The 26831-nt window shown below is 42.0% G+C and overlaps 1 protein-coding gene across 1 annotated transcript in view; it reads right to left on the bottom strand.

Annotated features, from left to right (window-relative positions):
• Window positions 1-397: 397 nt before the first annotated feature.
• The window catches only part of mis18bp1 (MIS18 binding protein 1), a 46287-nt gene continuing 19853 nt past the window's right edge, over window positions 398-26831 (bottom strand). The window contains exons 12-17 of the mRNA XM_084310452.1: window positions 24307-24473; window positions 23768-23901; window positions 22879-23024; window positions 8581-8668; window positions 3928-3982; window positions 398-1445 (exon numbers count right to left, since the gene is read on the bottom strand). Of these exons, the coding sequence (XP_084166578.1) occupies window positions 1348-1445; window positions 3928-3982; window positions 8581-8668; window positions 22879-23024; window positions 23768-23901; window positions 24307-24473 (688 nt within the window). The 3' untranslated portion in view covers window positions 398-1347. The remainder of the gene's footprint in view (window positions 1446-3927; window positions 3983-8580; window positions 8669-22878; window positions 23025-23767; window positions 23902-24306; window positions 24474-26831) is intronic.

The raw sequence follows: 26831 nt of genomic DNA, 5'->3' as shown, positions 1-26831 counted from the left end.
AAACGAAAGCAAGACCGAAATCCTATTGATCGGCCCAAAAGCGAAAAGGGAAGTGCTTTGTAAAAACCTGGGGAGTCTGTCATCCTATGTAAAGACTGAGGTTACAAGCCTAGGTGTCATCTTGGACTCAGACCTGACCTTTAAGTCTCATATAAATAAGGCCATGAAAACGTCATTCTTCCACCTAAGAAACATAGCGAAAGTAAGACCTTTCGTAAATAAAAAGGATGCAGAGAAACTTATTCATGCTTTTGTATCAAGTCGGCTTGACTATTGTAATGCACTGTTCACTGGTCTTCCCAAAGCAACCATTGGGAAGCTTCAGCTTATCCAAAACTCTGCAGCTCGATTACTAACTCATACAAGGAGAAGAGAACATATCACTCCAGTCCTGGCCACTCTGCACTGGCTTCCAATAACTCATAGAATTGATTTTAAGGTCCTTTTCCTAACATATAAAGCTCTTAATGAGCAAGGCCCAAAATACATAGCAAATTCCCTAGTTAGTTATCTGCCCTCAAGAACGCTACGGTCATCCACCACAGGTTTACTAGACACGCCCAGAAACCAAAAAAGGATAGGAAGTATGGCATTTGCCAACTATGCCCCAAAACTATGGAACACACTACCAACACACATCAGAAACGCCAGCTCTATACACATTTTTAAAGGAAAATTAAAAACGTACCTATACAGTCTAGCTTACAAATAGTTATGGCTTGGAAAAACCTGATGGATCCATGAGGCTAGGATAAGCCTTGTGGACCCAACTTTTTAGATGAAGGAACGGGTACATAGGAGACACGCCTCCAGTTTTTCAAAAGTTTTGACACGCCTCAGCTTCTGAGCTGAAGGCGTGTTTTTGCGGACCTCCCAAACTTTCAAACTTTTTAGATGAAGGAATGGGTACAATAGGAGACACGCCTCCAGTTTTTCAAACGTTTTTGACACACCTCAGCTTCTGAGCTGAAGGCGTGTTTTTGCGGACCTCCCAAACTTTCAAACTTTTTAGATGAAGGAATGGGTACAATAGGAGACACGCCTCCAGTTTTTCAAAAGTTTTTGACACACCTCAGCTTCTGAGCTGAAGGCGTGTTTTTGATCTTAACTGATCACTATGACTTTATTGCTTTTATCGTTATATATGCCTATAATTGTGTACAGCACTTTGAGCTACATGACATGTATGAAAGGTGCTTTATAAATACTTACTTACTTACTTTATTACAAACTAAAAGGAGAAACTAAAAAGTTAACAGTGGTGAAATGACCACTCAAAACAGCCCTCTTTTCTTGATCCTCCAATCCTAACAGTTGCTCCCATTGGACAGGGAATTAATAACATAATCAGTCCTCATCCGTGAAGTAATAATCCTCCTCTTCTTCACTTTCTCCAACCAATGAGTCATCGGAGAACATCTTCCGTATGACCATCGCATCATTTTCTAGTGGGAAAAAAGTGGATCAGGTTAAAAGACCAAGTGTAAAAGAGCCAGATCAAGGACCACATACAGAAATTCAACCTGGCCTCAGGGAAACATGAACTTTACACAAGAGATTTTTCCTGTCTTGAGTTTGGTTTTGCACAGGACTAGCATTACGTGGTGACCTCATGGAATTAAGAATTAGCCCTCCCAAAACCTCTGTTTTCAAGAGGCAAATTTGCATGATACATTAGTTCGTTTGTTTTCTTAACCAAGGTGTCCCGAGATCGAACCTGACATACCCCCCAAATTTAACCATTACAATGCACAACAACATTTCTGGTGGCTGATACTGTATGTCAAATAAATCTAACAGTAAAAAAAATTACAGGGATTAGCATTAACCAGGGACCTCATCAAAATCATAAATGACAAATTCCTGATATGGCACATTGACACGGTATAATATATATATTTTATTTTATTTATTTCCCGCCAACGACGAGTATACTCGTTATTGGCCGCCAATCGAATAACAACAACGAGTATACTCGTTATTTGATTGTTATCTTTTATTCGCTATTTCCATTCATAAATCATCCAGGAAGGCTGTGGTACCATAGGCAATGTGTCTGAGATGACAAAGGTCCAATACCGCCACCTGGTGGTATGCGGCCGATGTTGCACTTCCTTTGAAACTCTGTATCTCTGCGAGTCATTGAAATTCCTCCGGGCGGACATTTCTAGTAACTTGGATCAAGAGCATCACCCGATCGCATTGAATAGTTTTCGGGACACCCGATTCATTATGCTGTGGGGGGTTATGTCATGGCCCAAATGGACATACGATCTAGCAGATGGCAATCAAATAATTGGAATATTCTTTTTGGAATCTCATCGGCCACAGGTAAGAGCAATTTAACGTCAATTTCAGCTTGATTGTGCCTTGTTTTCATAGCCATCGCCCTGATCAGCGTATGCTGTTGTACTAACGAATGCCGTTATTGACAATCAATTAATCAGAAACTACCCCCCCCCCCCTTTCATGCATGCATGATGGAACATAATATACCGATCATATGCATTTGTATTTTTTATTGTAGCGTGTATAGGGACGAAATGCCAATGGCTTAAGTATAATATACGTCGCAGGCTCCTAGCCTGCTAGGAATGACCCTAAACCGCTCTAAAACCATACTTATATTCACCACGGTATAAAACGGGAATGTAAGGATGGGAAAAATATTCCTTTTTCACATCTTGAACGATAGATACTCGATGTCAAATGGGCCATAGTATTGCATCCATAGCTATAATATTTAAATAAGTTATTTTTTTATCCACTTTTTTCTCCCCATTTTTCAATTTTTTTCCCATCCCAATTTCGTAGTATCCAATTCTTCCCTCCCCTGTCTTGAACGTTGCTAGACTATGCCTCCCACTGGTCGGCTGTAGTGAGGACAGAAGCCTTGCATCACGTGTCCCCTCCGGTACACGAGGAGGCAGCCTGTCGCATCTTTTCACCGCAGCAGCTCAAACTCTGTGGTGAGGAGTAACGCGTGGGAGGCTCACGCTGCCCCCGCTACTTCCGCCGCACCGGCGTCACCAAACCGACCTGTAGGAGTCGCTGTCCACAACGTCCAATCCTCACCCACCGGCTTTCCCACCCTCTAACACTTGCCAATTGTGTTAGTATGAACGACCGGCCAGCCGGTAGCAACGCCGAGAGCTGGGCTCGAACCCAGCTTCTCCTGCGTTAGTGGCGAGCGCCTTGCCCACTGCGCCAATCAGCCGCCCATTTAATATTTAAATAGTTATAGCCCTGCAAACAGCGGCACAGTGGTGTAGTGGTTAACACTGTCGCCTCACAGCAAGAAGGTCCAGGGTTCGATTCCCGCTTGGGGACCAGGTACTCAGGTGGGGTATCACCCAGGCCTTTCTGTGTGGAGTTTGCATGTTCTCCCCGTGCTCGCAAGGGTTTCCCCCCCGATAAGATAAACCCAATGGAAAAACATGCACAACAGATCGCTAACGCTGTGGCGTCCTTGACGAAGACGGACAGGAGCACTTGGATTGGTCCCCGGCTCACGTTGACGCCCTATCTGCTCCCGGCTGCCCATGGGGGGGAAGGACAACGGGATGGGAAAAGTGCAGAGACACATTTCATCGGCGACTCAGTGCATGTGTGTGTGTTCTTGTGGGTCGCCCATCTCGCGTGTGTGTTAAAACTGCATGACAAGTAAATACTTCTAGTCTAACAATATTATATTATAAGGTGAGCGACTCCCATCGTTTACAGCGGTGGCGGTAGCTACTACAGGATGAGGCTAATCCCCGGCGGTCAATGAGTTAAAGAATCGACCACATTGGCAATTACAAAAGGTCAATGGAAATTTCCATTGCAAATAGGGCTTTAGACAAGACCTACTTGTGTAAGACACATGGTTCCAATTCCAGAGCTCCGGCTTACATTAATAATCAGTGTGTCCTTCGTGAAACCTACCCATGTTGCCACATCTTCTCATCATTCGTTTAACAGACGGCGTGGGTGAGAAGTTCTGAAAGAGAAGTAATAAACATGGCTTTATCCATTTTGCAATACATTTTTTTTAATGATAGATACAGCTCAGTGAAATTATGAAAAACCATCAAGGCCCCTCTTACCGCCTTCCACCAACGTGAACCTAGTTCTAGTTCTGGAATGGTGCTAGTGCCAGTTTGCAGTTGGTTCAAGGGGCTTTTCCAAGGGCCAGAGAGCCACATCATTACATCACTGTATAGATCTGTATAGTCTAGACTAGAGAACATGTCACATGAGCATTTCCTGGTTGATAAAAGGTGAAATAGATGTTAAATGTCTCGTTAGATATGGTACTTAACCTACAAACAAACATTACCCAGACCAGCCACCACGTTTGGCCAACATTCTAAATACTTCACCTGCTTAGCTTACATAATCTTGTTGTAACTAAGAGATTTGCCGGAAAAAATTATGCTTTTGTGCATAGATCACAAGATTTTTCAGCTTATAATACGCATTTCATGTGCGCATTTTCTGGTTGATAAGCCGATTACAGAGGTGAAATGGATGGTAAACTGTCTTGTTACATACTTAACCTACAAACATGACTGTTCTGAAAGCACAACATTGATATAACTAGAGCCATCTTTATACAGAGGATCAAAATGGGAAAGTTGGAGCAGACCCAGTTCTGATTTCTATGTGAAGATGTCAAGCTGGAGAAAAGGGTGGATTAAACTAAGCCGGGTCTGACCCACCTCACCACGAGGAGAAAAGCTGAAGCCGACCCGCTGTTGCATAGCCAGAGAATTGCAAGACCAATTAACTTGGTAATAATCTCGCTCGCAACTATAAGAGCTGCACAACGCTTGGACATTGGGCTGTAAGTGGGAAAACGGGCACTTGGCATTCATTCAAGTACAGAACATAATATTGCTTATAGGGTTTAATGGCCAGCAGAGAGAGGGACAACAACTGGGGACAGATGGGTGAGGGAGTTGAGGGGACAGGGAGACAATGCAGATGGGTTACGCAGTCCCATTGCTCAATTACGTTTTTTTTTAATACAAAGTGAACGTCCAATATCTGCATTGTTTGCTTTAAGTTTAACATAGTTTTAAAGGGGACCCATTGTGAAAATTGCCTTACCCTGCAAGTTGCATCGTTTTCACAGAACGAGGGGTTGTCCCAACACTGAGAACATTTTAAAGGGGACATGCATTGCTATTCCTAGCACTATTTGGGCAACTTTACACAATTCCTGTGAGTCTATGGAACACCTCTGTAAGGTTTTATTCAAAATTTTTTTATTGTTTTATATTTCTAATCAAGTACTCAAAAGCCTAATTTCCCAGCATCTGGATTTCAGGCTGTGTTGGCCTGGCTCCGCCCATAAGCACTTTGAGTGACAGTCATCCACACAGTCTGCGACTGGCAGACAGAGAGAGGTAGAGAGAGACTGAGGCACGGAGCACTGTGTAAACAAGCGCTGCGTCCGTGCCTGTGTAAACAAACGCTGCTCTCTATCTCTCTCCCTCGCAAAGTGCAGTCGAGGTGTCGGGTTACACTATCTGCCTCGCTGTTTGAGGAGGTGAAGATTTTCACTCACTCTGCTATCGCTGTGTGGGCTGCCTAGGTTGTGGGCGGGCATTGGCTCCAACCACAGAGCCAATCGGATCACTATCCGCTCCATCCTCGCCTCGTTACGTCACAATGCGAGTCAAATCAGAATGACCTAATTAACTGGAGCAGGAAATGGTCGGACATGAATGAGAGCAATCCGCCAATATGGTATTTAGAGACACAGACGCATTGATACTAACTAATATTACTATAATACAATGGTAGACACTGAAAAAAGCCATTTATAATGCATGTCACCTTTAAATTATGTGCATTGTGCCTTTTCTGCAGTTCAGCTGTGACAAAAACCCTCGCTCTTGAAACAAGCCATTCAAATTGCAGCCACAATCGCCACACTTAATAATGTGCATATGTGAAGATGGCTTGATAAAAATGAACGTGTACAAGATGGCGGCTCATGGATAAATCTTTTCTTTTCTACATAAAGTTAACCATAAAATGTGTTTTTTTACAAGAAGATTGCCAGCTATTGCTGGATCGTGAGTCATATTTGATCTAAAATGTCTAGTTTGAAATGTTGGACCTCGACTGCACAGGCTCACGCACCAATGCTAGATGTAGGATAATACCTTTTGAAAATGTACTTAATTACATATTAAAACAAGTTAGTAAGCAGATTAAACATTACATAGATATTCATATTTTTAAATGGCATATCAAATTAGGCTACAGTCTACTGAATGCTTATCTTTGCAAAGATGATTGCTCAACTTAAATAAAGTGCAAATGGACAGCAGTGTTTTCCACATTATAACTGATGCAAATTCTTTATGGACTTCCAATTAACAAAATAAATAAAACAGACTGCTTATCCCTATTAAAGAGGGTGTGAGCACAGCTCAAACTTAGTTTCTTACTGGGTGCAGGCCAGGGTCAAATGAAAAAAAAAAAAAATGAAATTATATACCAATGATGTAAACTACCCATAATTGATCAGTAGGGTTTAACCTGGAGGTTGGGCTTTAAAGGTATTCAAATAATATGTTTAGAAAATGGTTTATCTAAAAGGGACAACCTTGCATGTTTTCCCCCAGCACTATTTTGCTAGAGCCTTGGTGAGCTTGGCACATTTTAAGTGATTGGTTTAAGAAATACAAACCACAGAGTTTTTTCCCAACTGGTGCTGAATGATAATAACTTCTGCCAGTCCTTTCTCCTGCGCTGGCACAGCGCTAACATAGTGTGGAGAGAGGTCTGGCTATGCAAGACTAGTGAGTGGTTAACCGTTCCTTTTCAGGGCTGGTTTATGGGCCATGGGATTCTCTATGCACAACAACGGCCCTGTGATTATGAACTGTGCCCGTTTTATGGCATTTGCCAACTTTCTCTTATTTTAAATGTGTTCATTGGTAGGCTACCATCAAGGCTACCGTTAGAAAAAGACCCGGCATAGGGGGATACAGCTGTTGTTAAAGCCCAACCTCCAGGTTAAACCCTACTGATCAATTATGGGTAGTTTACATCATTGGTATATAATTTCATTATTTATTTTTTTCCATTTGACACCGGAAATGCCACTCTGAAAGAGTTAAAAAGGTCCACGCACGAATAACATGCACGCGCGAATCAAAAAAGCTTATCAAACGCCGACGTCACTACAGGTGCATATTAATGAGCCGAATCTAAAAGCTTATCAGACGCTAGCACGGCCGTGACGTCACTTCAGGAAATGCCTTGCCCGTCCGGGTCATAGTACTAGATCAATGGTGGCCCACTCGGTGCATCACAGTTAGCCTATATAGCTCCGCCGTCCCTGCTACAGTCGGGACCACTACACTGACGTTAGCCTATGTGGTTCTCTCCTCTTTGTGTGCCCCCGTCCTCGCGGGTGTCCTGCGGAGGAGCTTGTGGACGCGACAACAGCGGCGGCCGTTGTTAGCTCATAGCTATCGTGTACCACTAGCCTTTACGGGCTCGAGCACCCTACAGGCTGCCACCATTGTCGCCGTTGTCGCGTCCATGGGCCCCCCCGGCAGGGTACCCGTGGGGACGGGGTGTACAGAGAGGAGAGAACCATTTTGGGTCGGCCGTTCATGGCGGCCAACGAGCCGGATGTCGGGATATTTTGTTAGCACAATAGCTACCAAGCTAAGCTATGTTAGCTACTAACGTTATAAACACAATATGTGTACAACGACACAATGATTTACATTATTACAAATATGGTAACGTGGTTGTGGCTTTAGAGATGGGTGGCTATAATCACGGAGCAATAGTGTTAGGTGAAACAGATACATTTTCATTCGGCTAGTAGTAGCAAGCATATATCCGATAGCAAGGCTCTCTGCCTGCAGTGCCTGCCACTTGCTGTGTGTGACTCTCAGCGCCCCCTGGTGAGCCCCCTGGTGCCCTGCACCTGTTGTGACGATCATTTCGATTACACACGCACGTTATGAACCATTGATTAAAATATCCACGTGCGTGCTGATTGTGTTGGGCAGACAAAATGTTTGATAAAAACGCTAAAACTGGGTAAATTTCAATACTTTTTTTCCCTTCTTCATGAAACTCACCGTTGGCCTAGTCCACATTGTTTATTGAACAAAAATACAACGTGAAGGTTGGCCTTTAAAACAATCCACAGAATGAACCAAGCAGGCTTACCTTAGTGCACAATCCAAATCGTTGTCAAAATTTACCATCATAAGCATGTAGCTAGCTAACTCACGTGTTTGTCATTGTTGCGCATAGAGAGGGGATTTTGAAAACGGCAACAGAGCGGAAGGGAAACAAAATGGGGAAGGTAGGAAACATCCTTTCAGTCAGACTAATCACTCACTAAAGCCTGGATATGTTTCATGTTCATCATTTCACTTCCTGGAATAATATACTGTACATCATAATGACATCAAAATCTTTAACTCACTAACTCTCAAACCAAATAAATTTTTACAACACAGTTTATAATTCTAGGCACAATAAAGTGTTTCTTTAAATTACAGTACTCTGTTGCAACAACCTGAGCAATGATCCTTCAAACCTTTGTAGTACCTTTAAATTGGAAACAGGCTTGTGGACCGCTGCCTGTCTTTTCTTCATCCTCTGCTGGAGTTGGAAGGTGACCTGGTCATCATCGTTCCTTAAAGAGGAGAACAGAGCTGGTTTCACTGACCCTTCTGCCAACAACTCATTGACCTCAAAACCTACTAGCGAGGCCTTTAACCTTGAACTGGAGAGCCTGGACTGTCAGATGAGCTCAATGGTACACTGGTTTTTTGAAACATGGCTTGGTTTCAAAACCAAATTTTCAACAATACTAAACGACATGGCTAAGAACCACCAGGGTAAAAAAAAAAAATCACGCTGAGCCGTGGATGCACTCCGAAATATTGGCCACTATGAAAACCAGAGATAAAAAATGCTGTGAGTTTCGCAAAAGTCAGTCAAAGCTTACCAAAAGCACAATCAGTGAACTCCAAGCCCACGTGACTGAACTCAAACTGGAAAGAAACAGACTTTGAAGAAATGAAGTAAACTCCATGATCAAAACTGCAAAAAAGAATTTCATCAATGACAAAACTGAGGAAAACAATGTGAACTTTGGAAATTACTCAATAATCAACTAGGCTGCAGTAAAAAACTCAAAACCAGATTTTCAAACATAAACATAAAAGACGGACAACACGCTCATCACAGACAAGCTGGATGTAGCAAATTACTTAAAAAAACATTTCTTCACTCCTGTCAAGACTTTCTGGGAAAATGTCACCACTCAATTATCAGAATCTTTGTCTCTGACCATACCGACACTGCCTTCTGTATTGTTGTTGAATGATGTCTCAGTTATCGACCTCTGTACATGTAAAGAGACTCATTTTGGCGGGTCTAACGGCTGCCAAAAAGATGATAGCGTCACGCTGGATTCAACCGGATAAAATGTGCCGGAAGGCATGGGTTCTCACCTATCTTGATGTGATTTATCTAGAGATATCCACTGCACGAATTTTAGGTGTTAATGAAGCCAGCATAGCAGTATGGATAGCTGTGGTGGATAAGATAAAGAAACGCATATAAATTTGGAATTTTCTAATGCTGAATGAAGTAGTGGATGTATAGTCCAAGTGGGGGTCCTGAGGGGGGGGGGGGGGGGGAGAGCGAGCAAGAGCCCATGTATTGTATTTATTATTTTTATGTCTTTTAATCTACTTTCATTCTGATTTAATTACTGGACTGTCATTATTGTTATTATTATTTCTGTTATTGTCCTGTGATTTATCGTTGATTATTACTGTTACTGTACAGTTTGTCTTGTTTCATGTTAAAAAAAGGGAAAATAAACAACATTCGTTAAAGAAAAAAAAAGAAAAATCTTCACAAACATAGCCACAACACTGGTAGACAAACTACCCTCCCTCCCACTCAGGGCATTTTGGGGTAGAACACATCATAGCCTACTACAATAACCTAGGGGTCCGCAAAGACGATTTCAAACTAGAAATGGTAACAACAGCTGAGGTACTCTGAGCGCCCTCCAACCTAACAAGGCCACTGGCCATGACAATATCCCCTCCAAATTCATCAGACTCAGCAGCCGCCATCACCCCAGTCACCACACACATAATAAACCTCTCCATAAAACAGGGACACGTACCCAAATACTTCAAAATTGCAAGAGTAACACCCCTGCACAAAAAGGGCAGCAAATTAGACCCAGGCAACTACCGCCCTGTTTCTATCCTTACCTCCATCTCGAAAGTCATGGAAAAAATAGTATACGAACAGGTCGAAAAGTACCTTGCGGAAAAAAATCTAATCTACGAATTCCAATCTGGCTTCAGAACATCCCACTCCACTGGCACATGCCTTCTCTATTTAAACGACCACATCAAACAAGAGGTGGACGCGGGCAAATACTGCGGCATGGTCATGCTGGACCTACAAAAGTCACTGTCAATCACTCCATTCTGATTGACTAGCTTGTCAATCAGTGAGCTGGATGCAATCCTACCTGGAGGGGAGAGAACAGATGGTGGAGGTAAACGGTACCCTATCCCCCCCCCCCCCCCTTCCAGTGAGCTGTGGTGTTCCACAAGGAAGCATACTAGGACCGCTACTGTTCCTAATTTATGCAAATGACATGTCGTCAGCTTGTGACTGCAACTTGTTCCCGTTTGCGGACGACTCAGCCCTGCTGGTCTCTGACAAGAACAAGTTACAGGTTGAAAAAACCCTCAGCTCGGAACTAGGCAAAATCTGCATCTGGCTCGCTTATAACAAACTATGATTACACCTGGGTAAAACAGAGTCCATTCTCTTCGGTTCAAATAACAAACTCAGCAAGACCGACGGCTTCTCAGTTACAGTGGGTGACAATATTGTCACAAGGAAAGATGAAATTACATACCTAAGTTCCACCCTAGAGGCAAATCTTTCCTGTGACAAAAGGGCATCCAATGTAATAAAAAAAGTCAACCAACGAACTCGATTCTTGTACCGGATCTCCTCTCTGGTAAACAAGAATATCCTGAAGACTCTGGCAGGAGCACTCATTCAAGGGTACTACGACTATGCTTGCACCTCATGGTACCAAAGCACCTCAAAGGCGCTAAAAACAAAATTACAAACATCTCAAAACAAACAGACTACTGCTTGACCTTACTCCTAGAACGCACCTCACCCCTGCCCACTTTGACAACCTAGGATGGCTTAGAGTAGACGACAGAGTACAGCAACTTGCAATGGGCCTGGTCTACAAGATACACTATACGACTAAGGTACCCATGTACATGTCAAAATACTTCCCAAAGGTCAGTGAATACCACGATCACAACACCAGAGGGAGCTCCACAAATCATGTTAAACCCAGATTCGGCTCAAACAAGGGACTAAACACGTTTCGCAATTATGCCACATCAATGTGGAACGCCCTACACCCCTACCCACAGCTGTAAAGGAATGTGAATCACTACCCACTTTCAAAACCACTCTCAAAGAGCACCTACGAGAGACTGCAATTAGAAACTGGCCCCTGTAAATGTCCTAACGCAACCCCCTCCAATGTACAATAAATGTCCTATTAAACCCAATAATACACGAGATCCTCTTCTTGGGACCAAGTAAGGTTTAGTCGATAATCCAATGTACAGTTACCCCCCCGCCTACCCAACCCCCCCCCCCCCCCCCTCAATGTACAGTTTCCGCCCCAACCCCACCCCCTCCTACCAACCTCCTACAATGTACAGTTTCTTTGTCAAACGTATATACTCTCTTTTTTAGACTCTTCTTGTATCAAAAACAGTACTGTATTTGTAAATCTGGTATGTCATAAATGTATAGATGTAGCAGTACTGTCTATCTGTATGTCATGTATGTCATATGTTATGATGAATTGAAAATGGGGGACCCTGATGTAAACAAGACGAAAGTCTTTCTCTGGTCTGCATCCCCTTAACAATTGTGTGTATTGAGCTGTACTGTACCCATTCTGCAATCTGTTAATACAATTTTCCAATCAAACCATTTATTTACATGTTTGGGACTGGATTACCTTCCTAATCGGACTCAACGTAGCTAGAATGTTTACAGTGGAGAACCAAATTTCTAGTCAAGTTTGATAAATGTTAAGTATTTATACTTGTCATTCAACTGGCAATTAATTTAGTAAATTGTTCACCAACTGAATGAGAAATATAAACAGTGAACATCAGCCACACTGTTAGGTTCCTGTCGAGACTAAATCAAAGAAAGCAGCACTCCAAATGTACCCACTGCCACTGGTACCCCTACCTCCCACACACACTGCACAACCTAAACAAGGACATGCACTGGACTCCTGACCTTAGACTGCATGTTGTATGTCCGAAAGTATTTTTGTGTCCGTATCAATAGTCTATGAAGGCAACGCAAAGTGGGCACAATTTCTAAATGCACAAATCGGTGTTTTAAAATCTTTTCAATAACGCTACGCTAGCTGTATTATTTCCAACGCAAAAAAATAACTTTACGCCGTAACGTTAGTATACTATCCATATAAACCTCCTTACGCTCTCATGCTCCTCAGCTTCCAGTGTTGTCTTCCTGCAACAACTCACACCTTGCAGGATTTCAGAGCGAGATTTCTGTTTCAGTGGCAAAAGCACCTTTGGTGGTAACAAAAAACAATTGTGTTCCCTCAAAAATCACGGGTTCAGTTGAAACGGCAAGTACTCAAGTAATCGATTTCTCATGCCCCTCTCTAGTGCTTCTCAGTGCGTTAGCCTGTATGAAACAATTATTAAGTGGTCATAATTTGTTATTGTCTGCTATATTATCTGCTCATATTTAGCCAAATGCTTCAGAACTCATTGGATGGCGCTTCACAGTGCAGATGGACAATGACACAAAGCATTCTATGAAAGCAACCAAAGCGTTTTTTAAGGCAAAAAAGTGGAATGTTATGCAATGGCCAAGTCAATCACCTGACCTAAATTGAATTGAGCATGCATTTCACTTGCTAAAGTCAAAACTGAAGGGAAAAAGCAGGAACTGAAGACAGTTGCAGAGCATCACCAGGGACAAAACCCAGTGTCTGGTGATGTTTATGGGCTCCAGACTTCAGGCTGTCATCGACTGCCAAGGATTTGCAACCAAGTATTAAAAGTGACAATTTGATTTATGATTGTTAGTTTGTTCAATTACTTTTGGTCCCTTAAAAATGAGGGTGCACATGTAGAAACGGTTGTAATTCCTACACTGTTCAAATGATTTGGATATACAGTAAAATACCTTCAAATTAAAGCTATAAACAACATTTCTTCAAGGTTACCTCATATTCTGAGGCAAGTTTATAGCCTGAACATGAAGTGAGGAGGACCTTTAAGAAAGTGAATATCAGGAAGGCAGCAGGACCGGACGGTATCCCCGGCCGCGTCCTAAAAGTCTGTGTCGACCAATTGGCCCCGGTATTCACCGACATATTTAACCTGTCCTTAGAACAGGCTGTCATCCCCACCTGTCTGAAGAAGTCCACCATTATCCCTGCACCCAAAAAATCCACACCCGCTTGCCTCAACGACTACCGCCCTGTAGCTCTCACCTTGTGAAGGGCTACATCTGTTCCTCCCTCCCCATCAACCTGGACCCCCTGAAATTTGCATATCGCCCCAACAGGTCCACAGAGGACGCCATAGCCCATGTGGCAAGAGGCAGGGGAACTATGTGAGAATGCTATTCACTACTACAGCCAGGGTTTCCGTTAGAAAAAATTGTTGCCGGCCTCAGTGTCCGGTAGATTTCAATCTACCGGTCAAATGAGAGAAATTCCGGTCAGAGTTTATTGAGCTTAAAAACAATTGATAGGCAAAAGAATGACAACAAAACAAAAGAATGACATCATCAAGGCATGTAGATTTAATATTTTTACTTAAAACTAGACTACTTTTGCGTATAAAGTCATTATATTCCAAATAAAATAAGTCCAAAGACTCGTGCTGCTGCCGACTTTAAATCAAATAGGTGTCTGTGGGCAGTCGCCCGACATTAATAAACAACAGTCTGTTATAATCACATTTTTATGAGCTAACGAATTCCGTTATATTGGACATTTGTATTAATTATATCAAGCGAAGAACTGAGAAATTTGGCAGAGAGACGGCAACATTATCGTGGGTTTGCGTGACGACTCTCTCTCTCTCCACCTCCCAATGACTTATTTGCGAGAGTATGTCGATGCAGAGCAGCAGATTCAGCTGTTATTGGCTCTTTTCTGGGGACCGCACAGCAGCGCCCCCCACCCAACATTGAATTGAAAATGGCTGAATTGGAGTACTGCTGGAGTACTGCATTGTGCTGCTGCTGCTCCGGCTCTGCAGCTTCACAAAAGTTTGCACACCCAGCACTAAGCTCTCGCTGACAACGTCGTTGTCATTATTAGAAGCAACGATGAAACAAATGTAATGATTGTTTCGTTCATCGCATAGGCTAATTAATTTTAGCCTATTTTAATACAATTCAAATAATCAAATTGTGCTTAGACTCAGGGAATTATTTTCACCAGACATTAAGACCGGAGAGATTAAATATGTCGGACTTCAACAGATTTTGCCGGTCAAATACCGGTAATTACCGGCTAACGGAAACGCTGACTACAGCTCAGCATTCAATACCATAGTCCCCTCCAAACTCATAGCCAAGCTCAGGGACCTGGGCTTGAACTATGACCTCTGCCAGTAGGTCTTGGACTTCCTGACGGGTAGACGCCAGGTGGTGAGAGCAGGCAACTGCACCTCCTCATCCATCACCCTCAACATAGGGGCTGTGTTCCGAGTCCCCTCCTCTACTCGCTGTACACACACGACTGTGTGGCACAGCGGAACAACAACACAATCATCAAATTTGCTGACGACACAGTAGTGGTGGGCCTGATCTCTGCAAACGATGAGGGCCTACCTGGAAGCGGTAGAGGTTCTGGCGCGGTGGTGTCAGGAAAAGTGCCTCTCCCTGAACGTCAGCAAAACAAAAGAGATGATTGTGGACTTTAGGAGGTCGGGGGTCAGGGACTACAGCCCCCTCAGCATCGACGGGGCACCGGTCGAGAGAGTGAACAGTTTTAAGTACCTTGGAGTCCACATATCCGAGGACTTGACATGGACCACACACATTGACAGTGTAGTCAAGAAGGCACGGCAACGCCTCTACTTCCTTAGGCGCCTAAGGAAGTTCAAAGTGAGTCAGAAGATCCTTTTTTTTTTTTTTTTTTTTTATTATTGCAAAACAAAACTTATTAAAAGTCAGTACTCAACACACAATGTATAATGAAACTTTCAGTAAAGGTGGTTAAAATATATGCAAGTACAGAAACAGGATAAAACAAAAATAGTCAATAATAACATTTTAACCGTATACAGTGTATATCCAGCGAAGTTACAATTATATAAATGTTAGTATATAATATACCCCTAATACCTATTTTCTAAAACCCTACACACATATGCTCCAGCTCAAACCCCCCCCTCCCGGACCCCCTCTTGGATAGTACCTCCATTATCCCTCACTCCTAACCAGACACCACCATTATAGGCTAGCTTTAATTCTCTCCACCACTTCTAACCACATTGACATTTTGGATTCATTGAGCCCCAGAATTCTTGCTGTAGATATTTCCTGATATATCACATCGAGATATGTAAGAAACCACACTTTCCGGCACATTTTTTCCGGTTGAAACCAACGTGATGCGATCAGTTTTTTAGCTACTGTGATACCCGATAAAACCAATCTTTTTAGTTGTGGATTCACTGCAAACTCAAAAACATCATTCAATAGCAATACCGCGGGGTGTACAGGTATATTCCAAAATACGAGTATTGATAATTGTTTGGACACATCTTTCCAGAATGCCTTAACTGGTGGGCAGTCCCAATACATGTGCATAAATGTTCCTTCGTCCCCATTTGTACATTGGGAGCATTTGGAGTCTTGTATAAGCCCCATTTTGCACAGCCTTATAGGAGTCAAGTATGTCCTGTGAATATAGTTCAGATTGATTTGTTGATGATCCGGGTTCCTTGATGTAAGTCGGACATTTGCCCAGGCTCCTTGCCAATCAAAGTCATTTTCCAGGTCTGGTATATCCCTCCTCCAGACATTGTCTAGTTGAAGGGTTTCATACGAGGACGTTAGTAATTGATAATAAAAACCTGATACAAAACCTCCCAATGTATCTTTCATAGAAAAATTTGTGGTATCTGTGGTGTTCAATTGGTATGTGTAATGGAACACCGTGAGATCTCATACAAAGTCGTAACTGTATGTAAAAAAGCCATGTGGACTCGGTGAGGTTAAACTTTATGCATATTTCGACATAACTACAGAGGCCCTTGTTATTAAAAATATCCCCTAATGAGTGTATGCCTCTCTCTTCCCATATAGGGAATCTTATAGGTCGTTTTCCCATTAATAGAGCATTGTTATTGAATATGGGAGTGTGATTATGCCATACTTGAGGGTTAGGAAATTTCCTTTGTGTTTCCCGCCATGTCCTGATTGCATGAGTAATTATTGGGCCAAATTCTCGCTCACAATGCTTGATTGAAAGTTTAGTGTATGCTATGTCTTTCAATCTCTGTGGGGCTACTATGTTTTCTTCTAATTTTCTCCAAGATACCAAAGCCTCGGGGTCAAACCATATCTTCTTCAATGGTCTTAATGTGAAGGCATTAAAATATTGTAAAAAATCTGGGACTGCCATGCCACCGTCTGCTTTATTTCTCTGTGCGGTGGATCTTTTTATGCGAGGTGGTTTGTTATTCCAAATAAATTTGTATGTGGAGGTTTGTAATCTTTTCCAGTAGCCCTCTGGAGGAGGTAACGGAAGCATTGAGCTGAAGAAATTGATTCTTGGTAATACATCCATCTTAACTATTGATACCCTTGCCTGTACTGAGTTTTTAAGTTTTGCCCACCTGTCCAGGTCGTCTTTGATTTTGTTCTGTATTTTTGTGTAATTGTGCTTCACCGTTTGTCTTATGGTGGGAAATATTTCCACACCCAAGCATCTGAAATGTTTGACCATGGGTATCGCACCTGGGAGGGTTGTCTCTTTTTTTGCACTGGTGTTAAGAGGAAGAAAAGCCGACTTAGGCCAATTTATTTTAAATCCCGATAAATCACCAAAGTTCTCTATCAACTTGAGTATAAGCGGCAATGTGTTGGGGTTTTGCATGAATAATATTACGTCGTCCGCATATAAACTAATTTTATGATGTGTGCCCTTGATTACTATTGGTTCTATGTGTTGGGATTGTCTTATAAATTGTGCTAAAGGTTCTAATGATAGATCGAATAGTCCGGGACTAAGAGGGCAACCTTGTCTGGCTGAGCGTGATACCGGAAAGATATCGGAGATGAATGTGCCTGTTGTAATCCTGGCCGATGGGTCCTTGTATAGTACTTTAATCATATCAATGAAACCTTTTCCTAACCCCATCCTTTCCAATACTGCCCATAGAAACGACCATTCCAACCTGTCAAATGCTTTCATAGCATCCAGGGATAGTATCGCCTTAGGTGTGATGTCCTCTTTGTCTGTATCTAGTACGTGCAGTATTCGCCTTATGTTATCATTGATCAGGCGACCTTTTATGAAGCCTGTTTGGTCCGGATGAACTAAAGACGTCATATGCTTTTGCAATCTGATGGCTAATATCTTAGAGTACAGTTTGACATCGGTTCCGAGGAGGCTTAAAGGACGGTAACTACCGCACTCAGTGGGGTCTTTGTCTTTTTTGTGAAGAACTGAAATGAGTGCGGTATTTTGGTGTTCAATGAAGCTTCCCTCTTTGACTGAGTATAAGATCATATTTAGTAATAAGGGTCCAAATATGTCCCAGCAAGAAATGTACATTTCTGATGGGATACCGTCAATTCCCGGAGCTTTGCCGTTTTTCATTCCGGATATGGCCTTCTTGAGTTCTTCTAATGTGATCGGTACTTCTAACTGTTTAGCGTCTTCATCCGTAAGTTTAGGGAGAGTAATTTGATTAAGATATGTGTCTAATTTGTCTTGATCAAAGGTCGTTTCTGAGTTATATAAATCGGAGTAGAATTCTTTGAATGTATCGTTTATTATTTTGGGTTCTGTTACTAGAGCTTGTTGTTTCCTAATGGCAGTTATATCTGCAAATTTTGCATTAATTCTTAGTCGCATGGCTAATAGGTGACTAGGTTTAGAACCTTGGAAGTACTGCTGTTGTCTAGTGCTGCGTATTTGCAATTCCGATTTTTGTCTGTACATTGCTTTGATCTCTGTCTTTAGAATGTTAACTTGGTTATCTAGTCTAGTAGAGTTGTTGTATTTTAAAGAATTAAAAAGCGTTGAGTAAAGCGTTTCCATTTCAGACAGTTTTGTGTTTTGATTTTTGCGCAATATGGAGGTAAATCTATCCGAGAAATCCTTGATCATATTCTTTACCGACATCCATAATATTCTGGGATCTTGCACCGAGTTAGCATTATCTTGTAGGAATACTGTGAGAGCTTCTTTAATTTGTGTAATGAATTCCTTGTTGTTAAGCAGCATCGAATTAAAACGCCATCTTGGGGCCCGGGTAGATAGTGTACCAAATGTTGCTTTCAGGATTAAGTAGCAGTGATCTGATAGCGCATTGGGTGTCATTTCCACTTCATATTTATCAAATATTCTCGGGGATGCAAAGACGTAATCAATTCTGGATAGTGTGTTGTGTCTCGCCGAACGACAGGAGTACTTGCGGGTCATGGGGTTAAGTGAACGCCATAAATCAGTTACTCCTGTTGATTTCGACCAATCTTTTAATGCTTTAGATGAATTCTTTTGTTCGCTGGAGAAGGAAAGGTAAGTTTTGTCCATCCTTGGGTTCCAAATGGCATTAAAATCCGCACCTATTATATATGAGTACTCGGGATGGTTTAACATTTCTCCTGTTAGTGAAGTGAAGAAACCCACTTCGTACAAATTCGGGGCATATACCGCTGCCAATGCAATTTTCCTGTTATTGTGTATAATCCTAGCTATAGTTATGCGCCCCTCAGCATCCGACCATACCCCTTTCAATTCGATATTTAATTTGCGTCTGACGACTATGGCTACCCCTCTAGTTCTCGTAGCAAAAGAAGAGTGACTAATATTATGGTATATGTTATCCGCTAACGTATTTATGTCTCCCTCTAAAATGTGCGTTTCGCTTAATAGTGCCACGTCCACATGTTCTTTTTTCATCAGTGTAAGCACGCTTTTGCGCTTGTGTTGTTTGTTTATCCCACCGGTGTTCCATACCATTATATTCAAACTAGCCATAGTCTATGCATGTTTTCGTGTAGTTTTTGGTAATGTTTCTGGAGTATGAAGCTACAATAGATGCACATCCAATTAATGAGGTCCCGTTGAGAGCTGAGCTTAAAAACATATATATATACAAATAAAAATCCCCTATTTTCCCCTCACCCAGAAAGTCGAACATGCCTGTGTTCCAAGAACACATCCTCCGCGATTGACCTTCTCCCATGGTCCACCGGATTGCCCAAACTGAGCATTGTAATCCTAATTTTCCTATGCTAATTGCCATAGGATCTAACATTTCCATTCTATTGCAATAGAATGTCGCTTTTGGTCTTGCACCTTCCCTTACTGTAATGAAGTATTGTGATAAATAACAAAGATAAAAATAAAAAATAAAATAAAAAAAGAGAATAAACCTTTATCGACATATTCCTTTGAACCCTCCACTAACGTGTGGGGGAAAAAAAGGAAAAGATTGTAGAGCAATATTGACACCTTAATGTGAAGAACATTGGAAAAGAATAATGCAAGTTAAAATATATTTAAAAAATATAGAGTAATATTGACCCTTAATGTGAAGAACATTGGAAAAGAACAATGTAAGTTAAAATATATTTAAAAAATATAGAGTAATGAGAAGAAAAAAATTAAATAAAATAAAAATCAATGGAAAGATATAGATAAGGAATAAGAGATAAATAATTATCAACGTGGAGAAGCCACTAGAACCGATTTAACTGATTAGATAAGATAGAAAAGCAGCGCCTTTTAGCGCTTCAATGTGCCTTTAATGGAGTGATTACTTAAATTGTTAGAATAACCTTGCTGTGCTCATACTTTTATGTGTGGTTAATTTTAAAGTATTATTAAGGACTGATTGCACTTCATTTAATTTATTATCTGCTATGTGTATACACACCGAATGTTATTGTTAGAGTTGTATGCTTCGTTGTCATGGTGCCTTATATTCTAGAAGGTTGTAGAATATACTAGTGCCTAGACTATTTTACATTCCAGAATGATCTAAGAGACCCAGGGCATTTGAGCGATAAACCCAGAATATTCCAGATAGATCTTTTTGCATTGATATTTATTTGTCCCCTCAGAGACCAGAGACTGAAATTATAATGTATTATGAATCGTATTATACACAGTACACTTTGTTATAGACGACTTGCATATAGTTTGCTACTTTGATGAACACAACAATGTCATTCCAACACTGGTGGAATGACCTCATTGATGAACACAATAAAGTCATTCCAACACTGGTATATATTTAGAGAGAGGCTTAACTGTTTCCGGCAATTTCGTCATGCTTTGGGTTATTTGCTACATTTTGATTCAGGAAATCCTCAGCTTCAAAAGGTGTATATGGACCTGACCTGCGGCCGTTATTGCCCAAGAATGATAACAGCGCCGGATATGCTAGCCTTGGCTTGTAGCCGGCTTTGTACAGCTTTTGCATCACATCTTTGTATGGTAGACGTCGGATGATGGCCTCTTTGCTCAAATCTTCGTAGATAAATATTGGTTTATCACCATACTTCAGCTTCCCACGTTGGTTGCGAGCATATTTGATGATGTCATCCCTTGTTGTAGTTTTCCGCAGAGTGACAATGATGACTCTCGGCCCGTTGATACTTTGCCCCTGGGAACCGATTCTGTAAACTTGTTCCACTTCTGGCACTTTGTTTGGATCGGTGTTATCCAAAATCGTTGATAACTCTTTTGGAAAGTTGATGTCTTCGCAGTTCACTGCTTCATCAAGCCCCACAATGCGGATGTTATTCCGCCTGTGGTAACGTTGGGTTTCTAGTTGCCTCTCCATCGCTTCGTTTTTAAGCCCTTTTATTTCCCTCCGATATTCCTCTTTAGCTCTTTCCATCTCTTCTCCCATCTCTGTCAAGCCACCTTCGTTCGCTTTGACTGCTTTTGTGTTTTCTGTCACCGAAATCTCCACTGTCGTGATTCGCATGGACTGTAAAGCGACCGCTCTCATAACCTCTTCGAATTTAGTATCGATGTGTTCAACGTGTGCTTTGGAAGCGACCATCTGTTCTTTTACGTGTGCTTTGAAAGCGACCATCTGTTCTTTTATCAGGATAGTCAGAGAGTTGAAGTCGGGTTGTGTAATTGAACTGCTTGTGTCAGTTGATGTTATTGGAGCAGTGAGGGATCCGATGGATGTTTTTGCTATTATCTTCTCAAAATCGCCTGCTTTTTCCTTCACGGTACTTTTTTCTGATGTTCCTGTTATGTTGTCATCTATTGTCTCCATCTCGGGGCCAGTTGTCCTTGGTCCCTGTGTATTCTCCTCTATATTCCCCGCGTCGGGGCTTGTCACCAACGGATCTGCCACAGCGTCGCCTGTCATTTTCCTTGAACGTGTTTCAATCGGCGCCGTTAGAATTGCTGTGTCTTGTTTCCTTCCACCCTTTCTCTTATCCTTATCCATGTTGTCTTTTGATATAGTTAGTAGAGGGTCTTATCAATACATACGATGTGGTCTACTCTCTTTTGGTATTGTCCAAATAAGGTTTTTAAACGAAATTAACGATAACGGGAGCGGAGCTGTAACCAATTGCGTGCGCTACATATTGCAGCTAAACCGGAAGTCTTAAGAACTTCTACTCATGCACAATAGAGAGCATCCTGACTGGCAATATCACCTCCTGGTTTGGGAATAGCACTGCAGAAGACCGTAGCAGACTACAGAGAGTGGCCCGTTCAGCCGAAAGCACAATTGGAGGTGGGCTTCCCACTCTCCAAGACATTTACAACAAGCGTTGCAGGGGTAAGGCTAAGAGAATAATCAAAGACTCTAGCCACCCAAACAACTGCCTCTTTGAACTGCTGCGGTCAGGCAAGCGATACCGGAGTCTCATGGCAAGCACAGAGAGACTCAGAAGGAGCTTCTATCCCCAGGCCATCAGGATGCTCAACGACAATAACACTATGTAACAGACCATCAAATACACTCACAGCATGAGCACACACATCCACACGTACACACTCACTTTAAATAAACAACTCACTGTAGCACCCACTTTAGACACTTCATATTTATTGGTAAAGAGATTTGCACTACAACTCATACATTATTGCACCTTACCCTAAGTTGTACCTCATCCCATTTCTGCATTGTACTGTATATTGTATTGTAACTCCGTTACTTTTTTTTCCTACTCCGCATTGTATATGTATATTGAACACTTTTGTTTACACTTGTTTACGTACTTTTGACTTTCTTTTTATACTTATCTATTTTTATCTAGCACACTCTCAGGAGCTAAACAGAAAAAAAACATTTCATATAAAAGTATTCTGTATTTTTGTTATCTAGCACACTCTCAGGAGCTAAACAGAAAAAAGCATTTCATATAAAAGTATTCTGTATTTTTGTATGACAACTAATAAAGAAACTTGATTATCCGACGTCGCCACCAACAAATGAATGCCCATAATACTGAAAACACTGACTGATTCCGTCGCTGAAGACTAGTATGAAAAGGGACACAAGAGGCTGAGAGGTAAGAATGGACATTGCTTACCTGTTAACAGAGCCCATCATGCCAGGAGTGACATGGCGATTCTGGGGAGTCTTGATTAGGGCGAAACCCATCGCTCCAGGAGTCAGAGGGTCATGGGCCGAGTTCCTAAAATAGTGCTCCGTTTCATTGGGAGACTCTGTAGGGAGCTATAGAGAAGGGAGAAAAGGGCAAGTCGTCAGCCATGCGATAATATATTATATAACCACTAGAGGGATACTCTACACAAAATCATCATTTGGGGCAAAAGTGGACAAGAGATGAGTGTGCGTTCCACTTCGTTCTCCAAGTCCAGGACCAGTTTAGCCTAGAATTGCTAATCTTACAAACTAGTGTGTGTGAACAACTAATTTAAACGTAATAGCTAGTATTAGCTTGCAAATGCATCACTCTTTTTTATTAATTTGACATAACTACTCTGTGGAAATAATCGATTTCAGTGAGACCAGTGAAAGTGAGGGTTGTTCTTCATTCTCCAATAGTTCAAATTAGTCGTAAAAAATAAATCTATAATAAGCCAATTATCCATAAATGATGCCTCCTTACCCACCTTTTAAACAGGCCTCATTGTATTCATTAATTTGAAGCACGAGAGAATGAACAGAAGTGCATTTACAACAACATATTGAGCTCTTGTGCACAAACTGAATAGATATTATACAAAATGAACATTTAAGCAAGTGACATCAGGAAAATGCACCTTTTTAAGGTATTATTATGTATCCCACTCGCTATCTGTATTTTTCATTTCGGCCAGTTTCATTAATACATTTTTCTGGTCTTCCAACCACTCAAAGAACTTAACAACTTATGTCTCACATACACACTGAAGGCGAAGCAGAAATGGCTTGGGGGCAGGGCATGAGAGTGAGAGCGAGGCACACACACACACCTGGAAGCACTTTTCCTGCATGGGCGAGCTGCTGAAGATGTCGTCATGGGCGTCCTTGGGGATGGTCTCCAGCAACTGCCGCACCTGCTGCTTCCTCTTCAGGGTTCCTGCTCTGGCAGTTATCTTAGGAGAATCTACAAGTAGGTTGGGAACAGACACGGTACAAAATCTGTACTATTCTCTCCTTTGCAAAAATAAATAAATAGAAAATGATTGACGTCAATAATAGCAATAATGTCCGTATATTGCTGTATGATAGGTAGCCTTGCCCAAAACAGTAAAAGATATGAAGTATAAAAAAAACTAAAGATTATAGGCAATTATTCTGAGAGACCACACTGAAGAAATACTGCACAAAAAAGCTCTTTCCCAATTACCACACTGTAAATCTTTCTACTGGATGTTATATAGATGGACCAAACTTAACTCTTTAAGATGACAGCCCTGCCTGCTGATACTTTCCTTAAATGCTCAATCATTTTCTAGATTACATCATTACATTTAATTAAATGTAATGTAAGCACAATGAGCTTCAATACCTGCTTCCTTATTTGGTGCCTCCTTCTTCTTGGCCTTCTTCACAGGTGGCAGGAAGGTCTCATGGGATGTGTACTGTTTTTGGCATTCTCCAGCGGAGCGTGTTCCAACCATGGCGGCCACATTCATCCAGAAACTACCCATATGCTTAGGGCAGGAGGTCACCACCCTGAACAGAGAGACAAGTTAACACACGTACACACATTACACAACCATTGTTAGAAAGCATACATTACTCTAGTCTAAAGGCTTTTTTCCACTATAGATCGCCATATGTGAAAGATCACACTAGATGGACAAATTGATGTACGTCATATTTGAATGCATGGTAATGTGAACTGTGATACAGAATCATCAAACTGAAACTAATTTGCATCCAACAGTCTCACATAATTATTTGGTGAAAAATCGGACTTGGGCTAATAATTGCTTTATCATCATTATAGACAACAAAATTGTGCGTCACAAACAATACAATAATCCTACGATACGATGCACAGACGGATGATATACCACGGCTATGACGTCCAATTCCTTTGCACAATTCAGTATCACTCCGCGTCTGGCGGAAAAGCTAGCCAACGAGTTTGTTATGGTAGAGTTAACAAACTGCTAGCAGTACATAATAATCACCTGCTAAACCAAAACAAAAAGCCATACTAGCAAGCGGCCACTCTACCAGCAACACCAAAACAAGTTGTGATATCTGCTGCTGCAATCTGACGTGGGTGCCGGAGAGGTGGCGTAACATATAGTATGGCACAATGGTGTAGTGGTTAACACTGCCGCCTCACAGCTAGAAGGTCCAGGGTTCGATTCCCGCTCGGGGACCAGGTTTCTGCGTTGCCAGGTACGGTATCTCCCGGGCCTTTGTGTGGAGTTTGCATGTTCTCCCCGTGCTCGCAAGGTTCCCCCCCTCCCCCCAATAAGAGAAACCCAATGGAAAAACATGCACAACAGATCGCTGTCGCTTCCCTGACGAAGACGGACAGGAGCACTTGGATTGGTCCCCGGGGGGCGGCCCCACGTCGCAGCCCCTATCTGCTCCCGGCTGCCCTTGGGGGGAAGGACGACGGGATGGGTCAAGTGCAGAGACTCAATCGCATCGGCGACCTTAAACTAATTGCATGCGTGTGTGTTCCTGTGTGTGTTCCTGTGTGTGTGCCGCATGCGTGTCACTGCATGCCGAATAAAGACATCTCCAAAGTCCAGTTATTAATATTATAATAGTACATTTAGAACAGTATCATGACTGATAGCAAGATACTGATGGGCGTAACATGGCTCATCATGGAGCTATTGCAACAAGTTAACTGGCTAATGAGCTATGGCTGAGACCACTTATCGATTTATCGATAATTATCAATAACTGCGTGTTTTCTTTGCATGTGTATTTTTTTATTTATTTTTATAAATACATTTAAAAGACATTTCTTAAAAAAGATACAAATATATTATTTAACGTTAGTTTGTGTGTGGGCCAACTACAGCATCGCAAAAACTACAGTGAGTGCACGTGACACACACAAACTAACGTTAAATACGCTTTTTTCTTTTTTAAGAAAAAAGTATTTTAAATTGTTATTTTATGTACATAAGAAAATACATATTTATCGATAATTGTCCCGATTTATGGAATCTTCCAAATGGCATATCGTCTCAGCCTTATAAAGAGCTACGCAACAGTGAACTGAACATTAGCTGCTACGCAACAGTGAACATTACCTAAATGCTTGCAGGAGGGGATTGGCTGGAACAGAATACATAAGGCCAGAGACATTTATGAATGGTTGGAATTATAACAGATGTAACTCAGGGATGCTATCCTTATGAGTAGCAGCTGCTAACTTGGTGTTAGCAGTCTCATAGGTTGTTTGTTGGGCTGCTACGGTGTTACGTTAGTGATAGCTAACCAGTCTTACCAGTTAATTTTTAGTCATTGGCAGCTTGGTCTGAATGCACTCTGAAAAGCTCAGACTCTATATCTATTAAGAGCTTCTTAGACCAAATTAAGTTTGGAGCTGCTATATTGTTATAAGGATAGCATCCCTGCTGTAAACTGTCACCGTTCTTCTCTTGCTAGCGGGAGCTAAGAAAGTGTACATTGTACAGCAACCGCCTCGCGCTATGTGCAGGCAGCCAGGAAGACCCATTTCGTTGTATAAATAATTCATAAAATTATCAATACAAGGGCGGCTACGTGGTGCAGTGGGCAAGGCGCTCACCACGAATACTGGAGACTAGGCTCGAACAGGTTCGCCTCCCTGTTCGAGCCCAGCGCTCCACATTGCTTTCAGTTTAGCTGGTCATCCGCACTAATACACATTGGCAGTATTAGGGGGAGGGAAACTGATGGGTGGGGATCGGGCGTTGTGGACAGCGACTCCTACAGGTCGGTTGGTGCGCCTGCGCAGTAGAATCAGGAAGCGACGGGGGCGGGGGCCCCTCCAAAGCCCAGACCCCTGACGCTGAAAGATCGAGCCACGCAGGTGGAAAGATGTGACTGCTGTTACCTCGAGTATCGGAG

Source organism: Notolepis coatsorum (genome assembly GCF_963971535.1).
Source record: "Notolepis coatsorum genome assembly, chromosome: 3".
Classification (NCBI taxonomy): domain Eukaryota; kingdom Metazoa; phylum Chordata; class Actinopteri; order Aulopiformes; family Paralepididae; genus Notolepis; species Notolepis coatsorum.
This window is presented reverse-complemented; position numbering and strand designations above follow the sequence as displayed.